Source organism: Onychomys torridus, chromosome 5 (assembly GCF_903995425.1).
Source record: "Onychomys torridus chromosome 5, mOncTor1.1, whole genome shotgun sequence".
NCBI lineage: Eukaryota > Metazoa > Chordata > Mammalia > Rodentia > Cricetidae > Onychomys > Onychomys torridus.
This window is the reverse complement of record NC_050447.1, coordinates 92,685,283-92,710,782: the sequence shown is the minus strand read 5'-3', so window position 1 is coordinate 92,710,782 and position 25,500 is coordinate 92,685,283. Positions and strand designations below refer to the sequence as shown.

The 25,500-nt window shown below is 40.9% G+C and overlaps 1 protein-coding gene across 6 annotated transcripts in view; it reads right to left on the bottom strand.

Moving 5' to 3' along the window:
• The window catches only part of LOC118583995 (zinc finger protein 431-like), a 45,295-nt gene that overhangs the window by 3,731 nt on the left and 16,064 nt on the right, over window positions 1-25,500 (bottom strand). For 3 of the 6 annotated variants that reach the window (XM_036187867.1, XM_036187870.1, XM_036187869.1), the window contains 5 exons: window positions 15,376-15,502; window positions 15,148-15,208; window positions 11,336-13,997; window positions 8,029-8,281; window positions 5,077-5,317 (listed from right to left, as the gene is read on the bottom strand). In XM_036187867.1, coding sequence (XP_036043760.1) covers window positions 12,368-13,997; window positions 15,148-15,208; window positions 15,376-15,502 — 1,818 coding nt within the window. In that variant the 3' untranslated portion in view covers window positions 5,077-5,317; window positions 8,029-8,281; window positions 11,336-12,367. Of the gene's footprint in view, window positions 1-5,076; window positions 5,318-8,028; window positions 8,282-11,335; window positions 13,998-15,143; window positions 15,209-15,375; window positions 15,503-25,500 lie in introns of those variants that run through there. The other 3 variants (XM_036187871.1, XM_036187868.1, XM_036187872.1) reach the window with 3 other exon arrangements.

Here is a 25,500-nt window from a genome sequence, read left to right as displayed (position 1 = left end):
ATTGTTATCTAAATAATAAACAAGTCATCACATTAAAGAGGCATGTGACATTCAATCAGGCTTCCCTGTGCTTCCAGGGAAATAAAGTTATCACATTGGGTGGGGGCCCTCCCAAGTCCTCCCAGACAGGGGAGTGAAACTTCACATCATTGTTTTAACCACCTTATCAGATATGCCCAATTTTAACAGCTACTGAAAGGGAACAGTCAGTAGCCATCTTGAGAGATGCTTCTCCCCCTCTCCTCCAAGGGTATTTGCTGACCAGCAGTTTTAGAAGTGATCAGAAGTTGAACTTAAGGCTGGGACAATAAATCTATGTATCCTGGACTTGGCAAAACAAGATGGGGAGTAATGGGCTCAACTGACCAGAAGTTGACCTCAGAGGAGAGTAGGACTGAAACAATAAATCTGAATGTCTATATCCTGGGTTCAACAAAAGCAGGACATAGGACCCGCTGTGTTGGATGTTGGATGGCAGACCAAGCTTGCTTGTTTTGTTATTAAAAACCTCTGTGTGCTAGCGTTGGATATCGGCTCTGTGGTGATCTTGCTTGGGGGGACTTGCAACCTGGGCACAACTATTATTTATCGGCGCTCTTATCCTGGGAGGAACATGTCCCGAACACGACAAGACCACAGAAGAGTTTTTATTAAAGAGGATAGAAATGTGACAGGCCTGTGTGAAGCACACACGTGAGTGAGGAGAGGAGAGAAGAGAAGAAGAGAGAGACCTGTGCAACATGGCACTGGCTTTTAAAAAGAGTGAGCCGCGCATGCGTACAGGACCGCATGTATGCGCATAGATTACATGGCCGCGCGCGCTTTACGCAACCATGTAAAGCCACGGAGTCCTAGCCACGCGAGATATTCTGACCTGGAAATGGCTATTTTGAACCGGAAATAATTAGGCGGTCCGCCAGGCAAGCCCAACTATGTGGACATGTTGTAATTTCCTATCAACAACACTAACAAGCCTGATAAATTGTATGTTTTCCTTGCTGTGCTAGCCTGACCACTCCCTCTCCAAAAACAATCAGTGCCCACTATAATATAAGGTTTTCCTTCTATTCAGCCAGAGAGTGCCTAAACAGCTCATACAAAACAGTGGATTCCAACCCCAGCACCACAAAGCGAGAGAAGCAGAAGTCTCAGAAATGGAGCAGGGGGGTGAATAGATAAGAGCCATCAACATCCAAGTTTCACAAAAATCAAAACAGACACCAAGTCCCTCACTTATCTCACAATTCTGGCCCAGCCACCAGGAAGGCCGTCACAGTAGTAGCTGGCAATCAGATTCTTACAGGATCTGGCATTTACACAAGATTTGGCCTCGCATTCATTTGCGTCTGTAAAGCAAGGATGAGCAGTGACAAACGGGGGTTTGCCCCCTTTCCCCTCTAGTCCCCTTGAAAAGAAACACCATAGAGTTGGTCTGAAATAGGAGACATTTTAAAAAGCTGGCTAAATAAGAAAGAGTAGGTGTCCTCTAGCTCCCACTTCCCAGCTCCAAATTTTATCTTTTAAGTTTTTTGAGAATTTCCTACCATATATTTTTGATCATATTCACCTGTACCCCCAAATCCTCCAAAATCCAACCCCCTTTTCCTACCCACCCAATTTTGTGTCTTAAAAAGAATGAAACAAACAAAAATCAATTTGATTTTCAAACGAAGTGTACAGAATATGAAGGCAAAGGGGTCCCACCCAACTTGGGCCACTTACTAATTTCACAGTTGGGTCCTGAGTCACCCTCAGGGCAGGAACATTGGTGTGTGTTAGGACCAGTGTTGCTACAAGGATATTCAACATCCTTAATCATCACAGAAATGCAAATCAAAATGACTCTGAGATACCACCTTACACCTGTCAGAATGGCTATGATCAAAAACACCAATGACAGTCAATGACAGACAATCCAATGAGAGGATGCGAAGCAAAGGGAACACTCCTCCCACTGTTGGTGGTAATGCAAACTTGTACAACCACTGTGGAACCACTGAGGTAGATGGATTCCCAATTTTCTGAGAAAATTGGGAATCGATCTACCTCAAGACCCAGCCATACCACTCCTGGGCATATACCCAAGGAATGCTCAATCATACCACAAAGATACATGCTTAACTATGTTCATAGCAGCACTATTTGTAATAGCCAGAACCTGGAAACAACCTAGATGCCCGTCAACTGAAGAATGGATAAATAAAATGTGGTACATATACACAATGGAGTACTACTCAGCAGAGAAAAACAATGACAGCATGAAATTTGCAGGCAAACGGATGGAACTAGAAAAAATCATCCTGAGTGAGGTAGCCCAAACCCAAAAGGACAAACATGGTATGTACTCACTCATAAGTGGATTCTAGATAGAAAGCAAAGAACAATCAGACTGCAACACACAGAACCATGGAGACTATATATAGTAGGGGGGACCCTAGGATGACCGTGGCTTATAAGTTTTGGTTTTATTCAATTACTGAGCAAGCCTCAATGAAACATTTCACTATTAAGATAAGAATTTATACTGTATCAAGCTGATAACAAAAAACAAACAAACAAACAAACAAACAAATAAATAAATAAATAACTTGAAAAAAGAATGAAACAAAAGCCAATTTGATTTTCAAACGAAGTGTACAGAAAATGAAGGCAGAGGGGTCCCACCCAGCTATAGCCGCTTACCAGTTGGGTCCTGAGTCATCCTCAGGGCAGGAATATTGGTGTGTGTCAGGACCAGTGTTGCTATAAGTTACCAGGTTGAGACAAGGCTGATGAGTCTGTAGTAACTCAGATCTGCCCAAAGACTCCACAATTATGAAAAAAGAAAAAACTGTAAACTGGTCCCAGTTCCAGGCCATGCCTGTTTTAAAAATATGGCTTATCCCCAAATAAACCAATCAACCCACAACACTGAGGGTAAATTCAAACAGTCCTCATAAAAGCCCCTGCAAAACATTAACTCGGGCCAGGGGTGAGCTGTAGTAGAGCACTAGCATTCACAAGACCCTGGGTTTAGCTCCAGCAACACCCAAGAAATAGACGTGGTCTTAGTGTTGTTCTACTGAATAACCTGTCCCCCAACCCCTGCCAAATCCTCATACCACCCCAAGGCTCCTCAGTGGTTGTACCTTTGTCACAGAGCTGTCCACCCCAGTTGGTCTCGCAGAGGCATTGCCAGGGTTCATTGCACATGCCGTGGACACATTCTGGGTGCAGGATGCACTTATCACAGTACAGGCCCTGCCAACCATACTGGCACCTGCATACAGATAGCATAACTCTCCCTTAGCCTTCTGAGTAGCCAAGGGTGCACATGAAGATGGAGCAAATGTAGGGCCTGCAGGATCAGCCTAGAGCAGAGCCTGAGGAAATGCAGGGTCAGATCCAACTCTCTCTAAGCCTCAGCTGTGACTCTGGGGGAAAAAACAAACAAACAAAACAAAACAAAACAAAGCAAAACCACCCCCTGGTGGTCTTCCCTCCTCAACCAGAAGGAGTAGCTTTCAATTCCAGAGAGCTGGAGGCAAAAAGCAAATCCTGGCCATGGGAAAATTACAGAAATCTAGCTATTAGCTAATCACCCTGGTGAGAAGCCACTGAACCCTTGAGAAACACCAACAGCCACTAGAATGTGGGGCTTTAAATTTATCAGACACAGGCTTCCGGTGTCTGAAAACTGGACCATCAGTTGAATGACAAATGACTGCTTAAAAGACTGACATAAGAACAGGTATGTCATTTGGTGGGGATAATTTCCTTCAGAAGCAGACAACCAAGTTAATGGGAGGCAGGAGGGTAGGGAGCCATTCTGCTAGATTACTATTCTTGGCTTAGAAGACATAAGGGAACTAATGGGGGCCACAGCAAAACTGTCTTCCATCAATGTCCCAAGTGAAGGATGGTTATGCTTCTTCAGTTTGCCTAATAAAACCAAGCAGTTTGAGGCTCAGAGGTTAAGAGCACAGGCTACTCTTCCAGAGTTCCTGAGTTCAATTCCCTGTAACCACACACTGGCTCACAACCATCTATAATAAGATCTGGTGCCCTCTTCTGGCATGCAGGCATACATGCAGGCAGAACACTGTATACATAATAAATAAATCTTAAAAAAACAAACCAAGCCGGGCAGTGGTGGCGCACGCCTTTAATCCCAGCACTTGGGAGGCAGAGGCGGGTGTATCTCTGTGAGTTCGAGGCCAGCCTGGGCTACCAAGTGAGTTTCAGGAAAGGCACAAAGCTACATAGGGAAACCCTGTCTTGAAAAAAACAAAAACAAAAACAAAAACAAACAAACAAACAAAAAAACCCAAAAAACCAAAAAAAACAAACCAAGCAGAACAGCTGAGGACCAAACCTAACCTTCTAATTAATGAGGTTCAAATACCAAGCATAAAAAAAAGCAACCACGGAAGTCCATGACTTCAAACGAAAACAAATAAAAATCCTGACCCTAATGGAGACATCTACCAAGCTATCCCAGTGTAATGACAGATGATTAGCATTCTCATGAGAAAATGACTTTCCTGAGATGAAGATTCATAATTAAGTTTTTTTTTTTTTTTTTTTTTTGAGCTGAGGACCGAACCCAGGGCCTTGCGCTTGCTAGGCAAGTGCTCTACCACTGAGCTAAATCCCCAACCCTCATAATTAAGTTTCATATTATTGACAGGCTGGCTAACCCAGCCTGTACACCCAGGAAGGGGCAAGCCAAGTCTACCTGGGCCCAACAAAACCAGTGAGGTTTTCAGACTCAATCTGAACTTCCATAGCTGGAAGGTCCTGTTTTGATATTCTTTCAAGGCAGAGAGAAGGAACTGGGCTGGGAGACTACACAAATGGGCATGTGGGAAAGTTGCGCCCTAAGTAGACAAGGGCACTGGTGAGTGTCTTGGCAGGAAGTGAGAGGTGAGGCTTTGAAAGAGAAAAGGACTCAATTCTGGAAACAAAGCCTGTTGTTCTTGCTCCGAGGGACCTCTCCTTTCCAGCAGTGTGTTTATTCTGATGACAGTTGACCTCTTTGATACTCATCTGAGCAGGGAGCATGCTCCAAGGCTCTATTATAACTGGCATTCTTACTTTCCAGAACAGCCTTCTTTACAGAGTCACTGTAGGTGGGTTTCTGCTTGGTCTTGGACAAAGATGATGTTAGATGCCACAGTCAACTGCAACCAGGCATGTCTGTAGAGGGCAAATCCTGTTCAGGCTTCTTGCAAAACACCTTTCAGAAAGCAGGAAGAAACAACTCCAGGACAACATGCTCTTAGTTTACTAGCTGCCTCGAATCTTTCTTCAGCCTCAAGTCAGCCCTCCCATGGCTCTGGAAGAGAACACAGGCTGCAGTTAAGAGTCATCGAGGTCAAGCCTACAGGTGACCCTGTTAAAGCAGCAGCCCTAGTGTTGACTAAGGGAGAAATCACTCAGTATGGTTGTTAAATGCACACTCCTAGGCCCAACCAAGTGCTGGGAAGTCAGTGACAGTTGAGTGGCACCAGGAATGTATAGTTCTAACAGTTCTCTGTTAATTCTATAGTTTAGGACAATACAACTCACTAGGGTCCACCACAGACCCTCAAAAATAAAAATAAAAAATTACCACATTTCAGTAAGAGCACCAGTAAAAGCACTCATGTGCCTTTTGACTGTTTAAAAACTGTCCTTAGCTCAAGTCAGCACAGCCTTCCAGAGCAAAGGCAACAGGACTGAAGGGTCTACTTAGTGTCTCATTGGATCTGCTAATTCTTAAAGGCTTGGGGAGAATAAAGCGTGCGGCCAGTCAAAATGCCACAAACACCAAAAGTATTTCCTGAAACAAGGCCTTTCCAAATTGGCATAATGTACATTTCAAAAAGCCTCCAAAACCAGCATCAGAAGGGGAAACAGGCAAGCTAGGTTTCCATTTGGTTTCAGTATTGTCCTGGAGCATAAAGAACAGACTTCAAATGCCAGCAGCAAAGTCTACATTCATCAGACTCAACTGAGCAGATTCCAGCAAAGTCATGAACCTCTCAGCACAGACCCAGCTCCTGCCTGCAAAGGGGCCAGGAGATTGTACTGATCCAATTCTAAAGAACGCTGGACTTTCGCCTACTGATGGGAAAAGTGGGGGAGGGTGACAGAGGAAAAGCCAGGGTGGAGGAGGAGACAAGGAAACAAAGCTACATCCCAGTTCAGTCCACCAGCACTTATGAAAGATTACAAACGTATCCTATCAATTACAGAACAGTTAATACATGAAGATGCCAGCTATGACCGTGAAGTTTTTTTGGTTTGGATTTTTTTTCACTAAAGGGAAAGTGTGCATTCCATCAGATAGCTGGTATGATTTAATAACCTTTGGATATGCCTATTTTGCCCCCCCCCCCATTATTCATCCTCCAAAGAAAGAGACACATTCACAATGAAGTCAGTCTCTGTGTTGCATCAAAGAGGAAAAAAAGAAAAAAGGAAGAAGTTGTTGTAGATCCATTGGTCATTTACCTACAGTCACCTGGGAGCTTGCAAGAACTATGCTTGGGATTTTACAGCTATATGCTGACAGGGCTGCATATAGCTGTAAGAAACATAAAGTTTCACTAGTACACAACACTGTGTATACCTTGCAGGCCACTGTCATGAGAATGGCCTAGTACATAAAACTGGGGACCCAAATAACAAATCCAGGTTTAAATTTCAAGGCCATGTTAGCAGATCTTCAAAATACAGAACTGTTTAGGAACAAAATGAAGATACATGATGGGGGAAATCCCTTATCATGTCTATTCCTTGACCCTTGCCTGGACCATGTTCCCCTCACCAGGAAACAGATAAGGACATCCTGCCTTCCCTACTCAAACACCATCCCACCACAGGATCTTCAGGTGAGCCTCCCACTAAATGCCTAGTTTCAACAATCCCCCAGGGCTAAAGAACAAGGCAGGCTAATCTTGTAGCCAAGTAGCCTCACAAAGCAATCTATACTTGCTCATAAGAAAGGAAGAAAGAAATCAAGTAGACGCTTAGGATAAAACAAAACACTGACATTAGAGAATTTATGTAATTTCTTTTTAATTTTAAAATACAATTATTTAAAATAGTCAGAGAAATTCCTGCTGTCCTCAATTCCATCCTTTAAACAAACTACTGTCACATTAGCTACTGAAGAAAGGAATACTGCTCAGGAGACCACACGCCCTCTCATGCCCCATCCCTCACAATTCAAAGAAAAAAGAGTTTATCTAATTATTGTGCAAATCAGCAAGGGACATTATATGTCCATGAGGGGATAGCGTATGAGCTGGGATCCCCAAGTCTATTGCTAGGAACCAAAATTATTAATTTTAGTAGTATAAGGGACAAAGGACAGCAGGGACTCAAAAAACTTAGACTCCTTTGATGGGTTCAGTTATAAGGAATATGAAAGTACAAGGTAACCACCTCTCCCCTTTAATGCCACAACCTCAAAGATGCCCAGTGAAACTTGCGGCAGTGACACATGAGTTCAGGGTAGTTACTCCTCATGGCATTGTCTGTTCCTGTTTGGCATCAGGCTCCTTAGAAGCAGAGTCTGAGGAGATGTGGTAACAGGATAAAGGAACGGAGAAGCAGATGAGGCTGAAGGAGGAGTTGAGCAAGGATGTGGTCTCAGCTGAGGTCTGACTTCAGCCAGATCCCAGGGGAACCTCTGGAGTGTGAATCTTATTCCACAGTGTTAAAGCACCCTCTCCCTGTGTTGGTCACTTAGTAACTGCTTGCTGCAGGGATGGGAAAAGTGGCTCCTGCTTGGCCGAGGACAACTCCGTGGAGAAGGAGCAGCTGCAAGCTGTTAGCGGCCAAAATTCACAGCAGCTGGGGAATGGGAACACCAACTGGTAGAGGAGATCTGGACAGGCACCAACAGAATCTTCTATACACAGCATCTTCATGCTTTGGTCCAAAATAACAGTATTTATTATCCCATCTTGCCACCTGACTGCTGTCAGGTGAGAACCTGGCATCAAAAGTGACAGGCCAATAGCATTTGTCAATCCACCCAGCTGCATGTACACATACCTTTGTTACACTCTGGACCCATCCAGTCTCCTGGCAGGTTTTTGTTGCCATTCTGGTCACAGGCATAATGTCCAAGAGTCATCTCTAGGCTGACAGAACTTATTGCAATGGAAGTCATAGCAGTGGATATCACAGGTCACTCGGATCTGATACTCAAAATGGGCAATCTGTGAATTTTGTTTCAGTGTCTGCCATTGCTAGCTGAGGTTTATCATGCTTGAGTGGGAGGCCTTTTCAATTATACTATCAGGTTCTAGAGGCAAAAAAAAAAAAAGAAAGAAAGAAAAAGAAAAACTCATTAATATTCTCATTAGCATCTTCTGCTCTGAGCATTTTGGCTACTTTCAGACTAGAAACAAATACACACAGTACAAAAATCAGACAGTTAAGGAAAAAGCTGTACTGTCTTCCTTGTATGCCAATTCATCACTTAAACTCATTGCCAGGTGCTTCACACACACACACACACACACACACACACACACACACACACACACACACATATATATATATATATATATATATATATATATATATATATATATATATATATATGCCTGGAAATACTATTAAATCAATGCACTTAATCCCTGATCTATAGGCACTCAAGTCATTAAGAGTTAGCTTGTTGCTTTTCAAAGCTGCAACAAGCATGTTGAATACATCCACCCGTGAATGTGGGGCCAGCAGCAAGAAATATTCTAAGAACATTAGTGTAGATTCAGAGTATGCATACAAACAACACACTCCACCCACAGATGATTTCCTAACTACCTGCCAGCAAATCATTGCAGGTCTGTCTTTCAGCAGCATAAAGAGCTATACCAGCCACAGTACCATATAGTCTTATCTCTGTCCACTAGATAAAATGGTGTCTGTTTTAACTAGCCTTCAGCAACAGTGACCGTTCGTATTTGTTCTAGTGTTCTGTGTTGTTTGCTAATGTTCCTAACGTATTGCTGGCCACACTAATTTGCAAAAACTCCCAAATGTTGTAGAAGGCTGCTCCTTGTGAAATGTTATTTTTAAATAAATTTTACTGTTCCAGATGAGGTTAGTGGTCTTTGTTTTCATTTTACTTTCAAGTTTTGCTTGGAAAAGCCCTAGTCTCTTCACTGAAAGCCAAGGGGTGGATTGCAATACATAAAAAACGAACAAAAACATCCATAAGCTCTTTCAAGCTGGCATTCCATGAGCAGCACCAGAAACCTTTCACTTTTCTCATAAGCCCGAGCTGATAGACGGGAGAGTAATTCCGCCTGCAGACAGGTAGGTAGAGGCATCATCCTATTTGTGTCTATTTTAAGTCAGGCTCCTTAAAAATGCCTGCTAAGCAAAGAAAATGTCTAGAGTCCAAGAAGTTCTCAAAAGAAGTAAGACCAGGCCTTTACATTGAGGTACCTGCAATCTGCTCTAAGCCAAAGAAAGGTACTAAAATAGCTCCAGACCCCAGGAGCAAGAAGTGCAGAAGGATGTGAGCAGACAACAAGGCTCCAAGTCAGCACTCAGCCTGGTGCTATGTTTGTTTTCTTAAACCTGCCAGTCATCACCTTGTCAAAATCAAGGCCACCTTGGAGAGGCAATTAGGACCTACTTGCAATGTCTCTGTGATTCTTGCACACCCACACCGCTGTTTTTCTAGGCCTTGGGCCTATGCTCCTTGACAAAGCTAGACAAGCCCTACAGGTGACCAGGGGAAGAGCTCTTAGGTGGCTCCATACACAACCAACACGGTCCCAGCCAGTCTGGATTTTGATGTGGGCAGGAAAGGCCATAAACAAGTCCATGTACCTTCACGTTTACATCCAGCAACACACAGAACCACGTGCAAGTAACACTGAACTTGAGTTTTTGCAGCCAAAGAATGGCAAAAATGCCTCTCCATTAACTGCCTGTTCATTTTGCAAGTTCAGCTAAGAAACATAGCAGGTTATGGTACCACATGATTATAAGAGCTTAATAAAGAAATTGTTAGACACAGTAGCTATGTCACAAAGGTGTCTTAGCTTCCCTCAGGCTAATATCAACAGTCATTCAGAACAGAGGTCAGGACCATCCTGAGGGTGCTGAATGGTGCAGAACTCTGTGTAGTTCAACCTTGTTTCAGGAAATGCTGTGAAGATCACAACTTGGGCACCCTCGGGGGGGGGTACTAACAAAGCTATGGAAACAACTTCACACCCATTGAGGCAAGAGGCTGCAGTATATGTGGCATGCTCTATGCTGTCTGGGTTACCAGGGCAGCTCACCTGGGCAAGGTCTATGGACTGGAAAGGAATGTTAGCACACATCTCAGTACATTTCAATAGCATAAAGATGCATCATGAAGCACACACACACACACACACACATCCTTGTACACCAAAAAGAAAGGAGAAAACACGAAAAATACAACTTGAGGACCAACCAGAAAACCTAGACAGTGGCCTTAGCTGAGAAGACTAAGCTATATGGAAAACCTGGTCTCAAGGATTTCTGGTTATGCTTACCTATCCATCAATCAATTAAACATCACCATATACTGAAATCATTTGCTTATGTAGAAAAAGAGAAACTTGAAACTTTATATGCTACAGTCCTGATTCATATCAGAAATGGAAGACTGAGGGTGGGAGCCAGCCTTGGAACTCCAGAAGCACCTGAGGTTAATCTGGTCTAGACTCTGTTCATTAGGGTTCATTGCAGAGCTGATGTGAAGAGGAATTCTGTCCCCAAGCTCAGGGATCCACCTATAACTTACATCCAAAGCCAGGATGTTTGCAATTTGATGAACTACCAAAAAACAGCCCACACCACTGGGCTTCCTGACATCCTCAAATGCTTTGGAAGGACAGTGGGTAAAGAAAACAAGGAGCCAAACACCCCAGGAAGAACAAACAGCACACATAAAGGTCCTGAGACAAGAAAGAAATGTGATACATTCAAGGATAAAAATGGATAAAGAATGCCTAAGATATAGACACATATGGTGTGTTAAGACAAGCTATGAGGAGAAAAAAAAAAAAAGAAAAGGCACACCAAGATATGACCCAAAGCTATGGGAAGCTATTAAACAGCTGACCATCAAATGTTATACTCAAGAAAAATAAAGGTGGAACAAGAATGGAGAAGATATTGGAAGTTGGCCAGAGCCAAGAAGGACAGATTTGAAGCTGTGGAGGTTAGGTATACTGGGAACCTACAGCTCTGCAGAGAAAAGTACCCTGATTGTTGGAAGTCAGGCTATATGTGCACCTGTGAAGGGAAGGTACCCTGGATTCCTAAAGCTGTGAGGAGAAAGGAATACTATTAGGAAGTCAGGCCATACCTGTGTTCCAGTGTGGGATGGTCCCCCTTCAGGATGTGGCAACCCTGCTCCACCCTGTTAAGAGAGTTTCCCAGCAGAGATATCCATTTCTTCTCAGCTTCAGACCAAGTTGGTAATTCTCTACTTCATTCTACTAAGGGGGAAACCCTTGCAGAAATGAGGCAGTCTGCTCCCACTCTGGTGACAAGTTGCTACTTCTGCCCCACTCCCATAATGGAGTTTCCTAGCAGAAGTGTCCATTGCTTCTCTGCTCCACTCCAATAGGGAGTTCCTGGAAAAGTTTCTGCTCAGCTCTGGTAAAAGGTCTTCACCCAAAACTCATTCAAGAGATTTATTTGGGAGTGAAAAATCCAGGAGAGTGGATGCCTCTGTCAGAGTGGAAAAGGGCAGCTCCAAACTGAACAGGCTGAGGGGTTTACATGGGACTTCTTAGGGGCTTAGTTTTTATTAGGATAAGGTTTTCGGGGTGGGAATTGGTTGATTTTCAATCCCTGAGCTTGAATAAGCTCAGAGATTGGCCAGATTTCAGCTTAGTGATTGGTTGTTTTCTGCTCAAGCATTGGTTGGTTTTCCTGATCAGGGATTTGTTGGTTTCATGCTCAGTTAGTTGTTCAGAGCTAGAGTATGTTCTTTTGGCTCTGGTTTCAGGGCCAAAGTGTGTGTCTTTCACTGGCTCTGGTTTCAGGATCAGGGTGCATTTCTTTGGCTGGCCTTTTACTGTACAAATAAGGCTTCATAAATTGATAAATTCATTTTTCCATGAGTTTGCAGGGGAAAACAATGTAAAAATAGACAAAATAAAGATTGAACAGATTGTTGACACTGCCAACTTTTTTCTACAGAATAAATACCTTTGTGTAACTGAATGCAAGTGTGTTGGATAAAGACATTACCAAATACTTTATAATAATAATACCCCGGTATTTTTTACAGGTATTCAAAGAATATTTTAATATGTAAAGGCTTGAGCAGATTGAGCACAAAAAGTTTTATTCCTGTATAAAGTGCAAAACTTTATCACAATGATTATTTTTAGAGTTTCTCTGCAGTATGAATTTTCCCATGATTTCGAAGACTACGGCTGAGTTTAAAGGCTTTACCACACTGATTACACTCATAGGGTTTCTCTCCAGTATGTGTTCTTTTATGCATTTGAAGATTCCCATGCTGTGTAAAGGTTTTACCACATTGATCACATTCATAGGGTTTCTCTCCAGTATGTGTTCTTTCATGCATTTGAAGAGCATTGTGAAGTGCAAAGGCTTTACCACATTGTTTACAATCATAGGGTTTCTCTCCTGTATGTGTTCTTTTATGTATTTGGAGATTACCATGATGTAAAAAGGCTTTACCACAATGATGACATTCATAGGGTTTCTCTCCAGTATGTGTTCTTTTATGCAAGTGAAGATGACTGGGACGTGCAAAGGCTTTACCACATTGACTACATTCATAAGGTTTCTCTCCAGTATGTATTCTTGTATGCATTTGAAGAGCACTATGATGAGCAAAGGCTTTACCACATTGATTACATTCATATGGTTTCTCTCCAGTATGTGTTCTTTCATGCCTTTGAAAAGCACTTTGAAAAGCAAAGGCTTTACCACAATGATTACATACATAAGGTTTCTCTCCAGTATGTGTTCTTTTATGCATTTGAAGACTACCATATTGGGCATAGGCTTTACCACATTGACTACATTCATAGGGTTTCTCTCCAGTATGTGTTCTTTTATGTATTCGGAGAATACTGCGATGTGCAAAAGCTTTACCACATTGGTCACATTCATAAGGTTTCTCTCCGGTATGAGTTGTTTTATGAGTTTGGAGATTACTGTGATGTACAAAGGCTTTACCACATTGATTACACTTATAGGGTTTCTCTCCAGTATGTGTTCTTTTATGCATTTGAAGATTACTGTAACTTGCAAAGGCTTTAGAACATTGGTCACATTGATAGGGTTTCTCTCCAGTATGTGTTCTTGTATGCATTTGAAGAGCATTGTGATGAGCAAAGGCTTTACCACATTGATTACATTCATAGGGTTTTTCTCCAGTATGTGTTCTTTTATGTATTTGGAGAATACTCTGATGAGCAAAGGTTTTACCACACTGATCACATTCATAGGGTTTCTCTCCAGTATGTGTTCTTTTATGCATTTGGAGATTGCTATGGTGTACAAAGGCTTTGCCACAATGATTACATTCATACGGTTTCTCTCCAGTATGTGTTCTTTTATGCATTTGAAGATTACTGTGACGTACAAAGGTTTTACCACATTGATTACATTCATAAGGTTTCTCTCCAGTATGTGTTCTTTTATGAATTTGAAGATGACTGTCATATGTAAAGGCTTTATCACATTGATTACATTCATATGGTTTCTCTCCAGTATGTGTTCTTGTATGCATTTGAAGATTACTGTTACTTCCATAGGCTTTACCACATTGATTACATTCATAGGGTTTCTCTCCAGTATGTGTTCTTTTATGCCTTTGAAGAGCACTGTCATAAGCAAATGCTTTACCACACTGATTACATTCATAGGGTTTCTCTCCAGCATGTGTTCTTTCATGTCTTTGAAGATGACTGTCATATGCAAAGGCTTTAACACACTGAGTATATACAGAAGTTTTCTCTGCATTATCGCTTCTTTCATGTCTGCAAGGATAATTGGCACATGTAAAAGCTTTACCACATTCAATACAATGATGAATCATTGCATCTAAATTAATTTTACAATTTGGTCCAATTGTAAAGAGGAATCAGATCTTAAGGTTTTATCATTGTGTTAATACTCATGTTCCCCTTCATTAAGGTGTTTTTTTTTTAAATGTCTGAAGACACCTGTGATTGTAAGATCCTTTATTATGGGTTTCACATTTACAGAATATATTTCTATATGAGATTTTTCACATATCTGAAGAGAACTGGAAACACTCAGAGCTTTACTACCCTACTGAATTTATAAATTTTCCTATACTGTGGGTCATCCTATATTTACTAAGTAAACTAGGACAAACATAAGTCTTTACACAATCCTAGTACTCATAGGGCTTTCTGCAGTGTGAGTTTGTTGATGTACTAACAATGAAGCTGGAAAACCAATTACTTGCATACTTGAATCAAATTCAACAAGTATACTCAACATGGGAACTACTACATATCTTCTAATTGTGCTGAGAGAGAGGTATATTACACCTGCTATATCCCTATGCTCATAAAGCTTATATCTAGAGTGACATACAATATACCTAGTAAAGAAAGAATAAAAACTAAAAGTTTTCCACACTGAATTCACAGTTTGATTTTCTGTTTCTCATAGACATGTGGTATGATTAAGGTTTCTTTACAACAACTATCCCTTGACTCTTCACTATAATTGCCCTTCTCACAGTCACTTATCACAGTCACAACAAGGATATGAGTAACACTATCTTTACTATGAACCATTTGTTTATTAAAAGGTTTTGGAGGATATACTTATCACCTTTTCAATGTGCATACCTTTTGCATTATGAGTGCTATGAAACTAAATAGACTGACAATTCTATAGCATAGCTCTCATGCAGCTATGATTCAAATGGTGATATCTATTAAGGCATTGTTTCCTTGTCTTCTTTCCTAAAAGAATGCCTTGCAAATGCAATTCACCTACCTGAAATTGAGGTATATGGTTTTGTGAGAATTTAACAATTATCAATGCACATTAAGCTATGCTTATTTACACTGTTGCTTTTGTTTAAAACTTCCAGGACATATTACAATTTCTTCAGAGGCACATTTCTCTTAGCTTGCAGGTGATTATTACCTTTCATGTCTTCTAGAACTTTGACAGTGTTCTTCAATGTTATGGTCATCCCAACTGTATCCTAAAATATAGTACCAGAAAATGTATGGTATATTATTAAAAATTGTGCAAAATTTAAGTTACTATCATCAGTGAACCTTAGAACCATGCCTGATTTATTCACTTCACTCTTCTTTCTCAATCAAATTTGTCTCCTTACTTGAAAACTTGAAGAAAATTCACTCTTACCTATGGTAGCGAGGTTCCTGTAGGTTTCTAGCATCACATCTTTGTAGAGATTCTTCTGGGAATGATCCAGCAAAGTCCATTCTTCCCAAGTGAAGCCGACATGCACATCATCATAGGTCACTGCATTCTAAAATATCCAATACATGTGTACAACAGAAATCATGACACTGACAACAATGTAAATATATACTTATTTGACAGTATGGTCATATAGCTCTGGTGCTCCCCACACTGATTCCATGATGTAGACACTATAATATAATCAGCAAGTCACTTTAAAAGGAAACCAAATAGAAGGTTCACCTTCATCACTTTTATACCTTGGGAATGGGATATCATTTTGCAAGAGAAATGCCATTAAAAAACATATAGAAACAAGTAAAGAGATCAACAGTACAGAGTACACATGAGAAAAATTGTATGAACAATTACTAAATACAAAAAAAAAAAAAAGATGGACAAGCTGGGTATATTGGTTCATACCCTTAAACCTTGCATTCAGAAGTCAAAGGCAGGTATATCTGCCTTGGAGTTGAATACCAGCCTAGTCTATGCAGTCAGTTCCAGAACAGCCAGAACTACATATTAAGATCCTGTCTCCCATGCACAAAATCAAACAAACAAAAAAGATAGAAAGAACTCAGAGGTTTTTAGTGACATTTCTGGAAAAAGTTATGCATTCACTGCAGTTCTATATTCATCTTCCAGAAAACTGAATGGCCACTTTAAAGTGTAACTATTTTACTAAAAGGCACTGCATGTTTAAACAGTTACAAATGGACAGATAAAAACATTAGCAATATAAATGTTAATCATAATCAACATAGGGCAGAAGAGTTGGCTCAATAGTAAAGAGCTCTTGCTGATCTTACATCTAGGTGGGATCAATTGCCAGTACTTACTCAGGGGATCACAACTATTCATATTCCAAGTTCCAGGTTTCTGAGACCATCTTTTGATCACTGTGAGGACCGGGTCCCCATGTGGTTCATATCCATGAATATGGGTAAAATACTCAATTTCATTTAAGAAAGAAAGAAAGAAAGAAAGAAAGAAAGAAAGAAAGAAAGATAGATACAACAGGCAGGAAGAAGATGATATACCTGCAATCCAATTACTCAGAAGGCTCAGGCAGTATTAATGTCATGAATACATGCCATCCTGGAAAACAGAATGACACGATCTGCCAAATTTTAAAATTCAAGATATGAGTGAAGCTCAGTACAACAGCATATGCTTGCCATGGGAAAAAAATTTACATTCCAGGCCCATCACAGAATACAAAAACAAAAAAGCAGGAATGTTGGCCCACCTTTAATCCCAGTACTTGGAAGTCAGAATCAAAGGGATCTCTGAGTTTGAGCTACTTTCAGGATAACCTAGGCTACAGAGACAATCCTTGTCTTAAAAAATAAACAAATAAAAAAAATCAGACTAGCAAACTTGTTTAGCACTGAATAGCAATTGCAATAGCAATTCTAAATTTGTGATTTAGGGAAGGAGTCTATAATGGTGGTGAAGGCAGAAGAAGAAAGCTGGGTGATTAGTTTCAACCACTACACAGTAGACACAAAGAACAGGAAATGGGCTGAGGGCATAGAGACTCATATCACATGCACAATGATGAATGTCATCCTGAAAGTGTTCTTCTACTAAAGGTTTCACAAGCAATCAAAAGAAAGTCACCAAAGAGAGACACATGTTCAAATACATCATATTATCTGGGAGGTTTTACATTCAATCAACTACATTCAGACCCAGGTCACTATAGAATAATGGTTATCCATGAAGAAAAAGCATTTAGTCATGTCAATGATCCTCACAGTTTGCAACAATCCCTACTTGGTGATATTTTGTCTGTGTTCTAACAAATAAAGCTTGCCTCAAGATCAGAGAGCAAAGCAAGCCACTAGTTAACCATAGACTCCAGGCAGTGGGGGCAAACACCTTTAATCCCAACAATTGGGAGGAGGAAGCAGGAAGGTTAGGAGTTCCAGGCCACCCCGGGCTATACCAGACTGGTGCAGTCTAAAAGAGAAAAAGACCCAGGTAGTAGAGGCTCACACCTTTGATCTCAGCACTTAGGATCTCTTGCCTTTGATCCCAGTACTTGGGAGGCACAGGCCTTTAATCCCAACACTAGGGAGGTGGAGACAGGAACTGATATAGCTGGGCAGAAAGAGGAATATAAAGTGGGAAGAGAAAGGAGCTCAGCCTGCTTTCAGATTGAAGAGTTATTGAGGTAAGAAGTGGCTGTGGCTTGTTCCTTTTTCCCTCTGATCTTTCAGAATTTACCCCTATATCTGACTCTGGGTTTTTTTTTTTAACCTTTCCTGGAACTCACTCTGTTGCCCAGGTTGGCATTGAACTCACAGAGATCCACCTGCCTCTGCTTCCCCAGTGCTAGGATTAAAGGCGTGCACCACCACCGCCCATGACTCTGGGTTTTTATTATTAAGACCAATTAGAATTTGAGCTACATGTGACACCCAATGTGGGGCACAAATGCAGGAAAAAGTTGCTTGCTTGTGGCTTTGCGGCCACTGGCACAGGCTGGAGCTACATGTACCTGGAGTCACTAGCCCCCAGGCTAAGGTTTTCCCTTCTTTTCCACAAGCCTGTGAGTGAGTTGGAATTTTTCTGTTGTAGCCTATTTGCAGCAAATTCCTTAGGCTTTGGGGCTCCAAAAACTGCAGGAGTTAGCCACATTTGCACATTCCTCCATGTGGACAGCTGGATCTTTGGCTCCCCTCTCCCAGTAGATTGTGGGGTTTTCCTGGACACCCTCATCAAGCTGCTGCCACACTAGGTAGCTGCCTTGAAAACTGCTTGGGCTTCTACTGTACTACACAGAGCAGTCAGCCTCACATCTTCACTGTCATCATTGGCAGATTTGGTGAGACAATTGGGAATTCTTAAAGGAAGGACTTAGTTAAGAGTTTTTTCCCCACATTAAAAACTGGGAAACTATTACAATGGAGGGAATTAGGTCTCTGTGTAATACTTGACAGTTTCAAAATGGAGCAATTAAATGAGAGGATAATTAACTTAGATGAGATTTATGTAATGTCAATTATAAATATGCTTTATCATTTTTGTTTTATCACTAAAAAAGTTGGTTAATATGAGTGCCAAGATACAAGTTTTAGAAAAACTTATTAAAACAGATCACAGAGATATTCAGACCCAGACAGAGAAATTTAAAGGAGAACCAAGCTCAGGATTGCATTATAAGGTTAGAGAGGAACAGCCTGAAGTTTTCAAATAGCCAACCTTTATTTATCCAGTAATCTTACAGGGACTGCCAAATGATAGAAATCCTCAGGGCTGTGTAAGAGCTGAATGGATTCCTGTACAAATGTTAGATTTAAGAGATTCAAGGAAGTGATAGTCTCATATGGCATGCATTCATCTTTTGTGAAGCAGATGTTAAACTCATGGTCAACTAGTAATATAATTATTTCTCAAGACTGGAGAGACTTGTTACAGTAGTCTTGAAGCCTGGTCCTCAATTACAATGTAGAACCTGGTGGAAAGATGAGGCTAAGACCATTGAACAATGAAGTAGAATAATCTCCCAAGGCCAATTTCTTGGAGAGGGAGATTATTCTAATATAGAAAGGTAATCTCTATATAATGGCCACACACTGGCTTTATGCCAAGCAGCAGCCTTGAATGCTTGGGACAGAATTGAAGAAGTAGGAGAGAAAACTGAGTCATTGACTAAAGTTATACAGGGCTTAAAAGAAACCTTGACTGATTTCTTACAAAGATTGACTTCAGTAGTAAATAGAATGATACCAAATTCAGAAGCTAGACAAATAATTGAATCTCTGGCTTTTGAAAATACTAATGCACAATACAAAAGGGTAATTAGGCTGTTAGAGGCAAGATCAACACCCTTGGAGGAATGAATCTGAGATAGGGTTTCTCTATGTAGTTTTGGTACCTGTCCTGGAATTCACTCTGTAGATCAGGATGGCCTCGAACTCACAAAGATCTGCCTGGTTCTGCCTCCCAGAGTGCTGGGATTAAAGGTGTGCACTATGACTGCCCAATACAATCAATATTGAATCTCATAACCACGATGATGCTTGGATAGGAGAGGTGATTTCAAGAGGTTTGAAGAAAAATTGAAATGTTGGGTGTTTCAATTGTGGTACACAAGGTCACCTAAAAAAGGATTGTAAACAGGGCATTCTTAGAAACAATGTTTTTTTCTAAGAATGATCCTAACAGAATACCCCTCCCTTCTGAAGTATGCAGAAGGTTTGGCAAAGCAGACATTGAACCAATGAATGTAGATGTACAAATGACAGAAAGGCAACCCTTTGCCCATGTCAAAAATCTGCAAGAGGCCCCATGCCAAATTTGATTAAGTTGTTTCCTGACATCATGGAGGAAATTCCTTCCCAGAGCAATTAAAGAACCTAATGCCTATTGTAAAAAACCATATAGTTCTGGATGATAGAAGAGCTTTAGAAGATAAAGCAAAAATTTCAAGAGAAACCATAAATTAAAACTGATAAAGATTAGATTTGAACAAGAAGAGACCTCTTGATTAGAAGAGGTGATAGTTCATCAAACAGCATGGCCATTCAATCTAAACTAACTGATAAGATTAACAAACGCTTCTCATTTCATCAGATATAACTTGCCAAAAGGGAGCCTCCCCAAAGTTAGGGTTGGAGAGGGTTTTGTTTTTGTCTTTCTAGGAAAATAAAAACAACCATCTTGAGGAACTTAAAGATTTTTGGACAAATAAACATCCAAAGAAGAAGTATGAACTACTTTTAAAAAATTATCAAGAAAAGGAATAATCTGACCTAATATAATCTCTGGTCTCCAAAAAGATGATGAGGCCACACTACTATGATTCCACCAGGACTATGATAATTCCACTAAACTAACAAACACCACCCAAAGATTGACTTTAGACTACAAACTTCTCAGGACAATTTCAAGGTGACTAGCTGAGATGATCCAGTCTCACAGACTACTCTAGGCAGGACTTGAGATGAGTACTACACTTTCCCATTACAAAGAGACAAATGATACAGCTACCTCTTCCAGAACTTGACAATTAACTCAAAATTTTCTCTTCAGGATCCCCTAAAGATGCCATCACCCTCAGACAGCAGGAAGTAAATTTAAGAACATGACACTCATGCTCCCAAGAGGTAGGGTGAGTGGGTTTTGGTCATTCAATGGGTTATGGATATTTGTCATTGTTTAGGGTGGTTGGTTACAAGTTGTATTGGTAATGGTAAGGAAAAAAGCTGAACAAAGGAGATTAGATTCAGGGTTCTAGTTTGAAAAAAAAAGAAAGGAAGAAAGAAATGGGGATATGGATATGATAGGGAAAAAGGGTAGATTATTGAATCTACTCTGAAAAAAAGATATAGATATGATAACTGAAACTACCTTTTCATTTTCATTTATTTCTGCCCTACTTGTCTTTTTTTTCACTGTAGACCTGAATGAGTAATCGATAATGACCATCCAACAAATTCAGTATTCCATTTAAGAAAATTTTAATTCTGCCTTACTAAATTTCCAGGGCATAGACAGAATAAGAAAGATGTTGGAGTCAAAGCATTACACAAATAACCTCTAGCTCAATTTTTTTATGGAGTCTATCTATTTTTGACTGAAATCCTATGATCCCAATGTCTACTTCCTGCCATTACTCTAAACATCCCCATCTTCCTGGTCCTACAAGAATAGACAATTAAGTTCTGTGTACAAGTTTCTATCGTTTTTTTTGCTACCTAAAGTCTTGCTATTTTGTACATTCTTCCAAAAGACAACATTCCCTGGTTTGACCTAGCAACAAAATCACTTTTGGTATCCCAGTTTTGTTCTAATTTGCTTCTCTGTTGCTGTGATTAAATCCATTAACCAAAAGATTCTTAGGTAAAGAACAGGATTATTTGGCTGATTCTGTCAAGTTAAAGTCCCACTATTTTGGAAGGTTGGGATAGAAACTCAAGCTAGCAACTGAAGGCAAAATCCATGAGCAAAGATTGTTTCCTGGTGTTCTCTCTTGCCTAGTCATCATCTCATGCTCAGATAGCTCCCTTTTCCATCCCAGGCCCACTTTCTTAGGGATATTGCCACCCTCAGTGAAGGAGCCTTCCCACATCAATCATCAATCAACACAATATCTCATAGACATATCAGTTTCAGGCTATTATGAATAAATTCACTAAGAACATAGTTGAGCAAGTGTCCTTGTGGTAGGATGGAGGAGCATCTTTTGGGTATATGTACAAGAATGGTATAGCTGGGTCTTGAGATAGATTGATACCTAACTTTCTGACAATTGTATATTGATGTCCACTGTGGCTGTACAAGTTTGCACTTGCAACAGCAGTCAATGAATCCCTTTGCTCTGTGTCCTTGACAGCATTAGCTGTCACTTGTGTTATTGGTCTTAACCATTCTGACAGGTGTAAGGTGATATCTCAAAATAGTTTTGATATGCATTTCCCTGATGGCCAAGGATGTTGAACATTTCTTCAAGTATTTCTCAGTCATTTTAGATTCCTCTACTGAGACTTGTTTAGAGGTATACCCCATTATAAATGGATTACTTGGTTTGTTGTTATCTAGTTTCTTGAGTTCTCATTATCCTGAGTGAGGCAACCCAGAAGCACATAGACAAATGGTGTGTACTCACTTATAGGTAAGTGGATAGTAGCGGTTAAGTAAAGTACAATCACAATAATCACAGTTAATCACAGTACAATCCATAGATGCAGAGAGGCTAAGTAAGTAACAAGAATGGCTTTAGGGGAGATACATGGATCTTCCGGGGAAGAGCAAGTAGAATCTGTGGCCACACTGGAGGCAGGTGGGGATGGGAATTGGAGGGATCAGGTGAGTAAGGAAGGAACAGAGGGGGTGAATACAGGGAGAGATGACTGGAATAGGGGACCTTTAAGTGCAGGATATGGTAACAGTGCAGTGCAAACATCCTGGAACCTATAAGGGTGACACTGGTGAGGACTCCTAGTCATCAACAGTATGGAGCTGAACCAGCCATCTTCTGTAAGGCTCCCAGTGATGGGACTGGGATACCAAGCCAGCCACAAAACATTAGACTCACACTTTTCCTGCCTGTAAGTTATGCTGGGGCAACATTGGGCAACCAATGACTGAGCTAACTTGAAGCCCAAGTAGTGAGAAGAATCCCATGCCTGACACTGCCTGGGTGGCTAGGAACTGGAACTTGGATGGACCAGAGAACCAGGGTAGAACCAAACACTACTCACCAAGAAAAAAAAATCAATGAAATGATTCATAACTAATATTCTGCTATAGTCATATATTGGTACCTAGCCCAACTGCCATCAGAGAGGCTTCTTCCAGCTTGAGCTCTAGGAATCCTGTGGAAGGAGGGGGGTGAAGATTGTAGAAGCCAGAGGGTTTGAGCAAACCAGGAGAATATGGCCCACAGAATCAACTAAGCAGGGCTCATAGAGGCTCAGAGAAACTGAAGTGGCAATCATGGAGCCTGCATGGCTCTGTGCCATTCCTCTGCATACATGCTATGGTTGTTTAGCTTGGGGTATTTGTGAGACTCCTAACTGTAGGAGTTGAGGTGTCTCTGACTTTTGCCTGCTCTTGAGACTCTTTTCTTCTGATTGGGTTACCTTGTCCAGCCTCGATATGAGAGTTTGTGCCTAGTCTTATTGCACCTTGTTATGATGTGTTTGGTTGATAGCTTAGAAGGCCTTCTCTTTTTTGAAGGGAAAGAGAGTAGCAGTGGATCTGGGGAAATGTGGATTGGGGGCGGCTGGAAGGAATAGAGGAAGGGGAGGCTGCAATCAGGATGTATTTTATGAGAGAAGAATAAATATAAGGAAAAAAGGAAAAAAAAATGAAAAGGCAGTTAGTCTAACTTCAATAATCCTCATAATCTATAACAGCCCAAATAATGCAAATGCCCAAAGTCTCTTCTGACAATCAAGACAATCTTTTGACTGTCACATATTGTAAAATCAAGAAACAAATTGAAGATTTCCACCATACAACGGCACAGGATATATTCCCATTCAGAAAAAAGAGGAATATGGCTATGTTCCAGCTCCAAACTCAGGCAGACATCCCCTGCTCAGATGCATGTCACATCAGCACATGAATAGGTAAGCAGGCCACCAGTTCATGAAATTTTCACTCTCCCTACATTCCCTCTGACACAATCCCCATGAACCCCACAGCTGTCACCTCCAAAGCCTTATCTTCTCCCCCTAATCAGGTGGATATCATCTGCTCAAGTTCAGGCCACACCAGCCAGATGAACAGGTAAGCAAACTGAGGCAAAGACTCCCTGCTGGATCAGAGGCCATGCCAGCCATCAGAAATCCATGTATGCTGCTCACCTATCAAACTCCTTCATTCTTTTAATAATCCCCCAACACTATCCCCAATCCCACTTCCCCCCTCATCTCTGTGTTGCAGCTTCCAACTTGGGTAGAGACCACTTGCTCAAACAAAGGACACCCATCTGCCAGAAGTCCATGTAGGCTACAAGCCCACAGATCTCCTCCATTCTCTCAGTGCATCCTCAACACTATCCCCAAGCTCTTTCCCCACTTCCCTTTTTTTAGCCTCAAACTTGGGCAGATATTCCTTGCTGGAAAAGGCCACACCTACTGCAAGATTTCCAGCCCTCAACTTTCAGTGAGAAGCCATATTTAACCATAGGCCATACAGAGCAGAAGACCAGAGAGCAAATAGAAACCAGGGAACAAAACACCCATTCACGAAAGACAAACTCAGAAATTGGCACCTAGACCCACAATCACTTCAAAACCAGATATGTGGACACCAGGATAAGAACACAATCAATAACAGCCAGACCAATGTCCCTATCAGATTCCAGCTATCCTACTATAGCAAGCCCAGAATTTTCCAACACAGTTGAATCACAATTAAGAGACCTTAAGACCAACTTTATGAAGATAATAGAAGTCCTTAAAAAGGAAGTGAATGAATCACTTAAAGAAATCAGAAAAGGAAAAATAAAATATTGGAGAAAATGAATAAATCCCTTAAAGAAAGCCCCCCCAAAAAAATGTGAAGGAAATTAATGAATCTGTTCAAGACCTGAAAATGTAAAGAGAAGCAATTAAAAAATGCAAACTGAAGGAATTATGGAAAAGAAAATCTACACAATCATGCAAGACCTACAGAGGTAAGCTTTACCAAAAGAATACCAGACATGGAACAGAGAATTTTAGGCTTTGAAGATATGATAAAAGAAATAAATATATTGACCAAAGAAAATGTTAAATCTAAAAATTTCCTGAAACGTAAGCATCCAGGCAATCTGGGACACTGTGAAAAGATCAAACCTAAGAATAATAGGAATAGAAGGAGAAAAATCTCAGCTCAAAGGCCCAGAAAATATTTGGAAAAAAATTGAAAATTTAAAGTTAATTTAAATAAAGTTTAACTTAAAAAAAAACAAAAGACACAGGAGAACACAGTCCACAGAATCAACTAAGAAGGGCTTGTAGGAACTCACAGAGACTGAAACAGCAATCCCAGAGCCTGCAGGGGTCTGCACCAGGTTCTCTGCATATAGGTTATGGTGTTGTAGCTTGGTGTTTTTGTGGGTTTTTTAACAGTAGGATGAGGGGTGTCTCTGACTCTTTTGCCTGCTCTTGGAACCCCTTTTCTCCTACTAGGTAGCTTTGTCCAGCCTTGATATGAGGATTTGTGCCTAGTCTTACTGTAACTTGTTATGCAGGGTTTTGCTGATATCCCTGGGGTATCTGCTCTAGTCTGAAGGGAAATAGAGAAGGAGTGGATCTGGTGATGAAGGGAACAGTGGACTGGAAGGAGTGGAAGGAGGGGAAATTTCAGTCACAATATATTGAATGAGAGAAGAATAAATTTTGAAAAAGGAATGTGGACACAGTGAAGGAAGATTGGACCAAGGCAAGACTAAAACTCAGCAGGGCAAACAACAAATCCTGTAGCTCTGTCTCAGACAGGTAGGGCTTCATTCTCAAAGGGCTCAGATAACTCTATCCCTGAAAATTTCCATACATGTCTCTTCTCTCCTACTTCCATCTCCTGCATGCAGCTCTCCACGGCATAGCACCTTTTTAA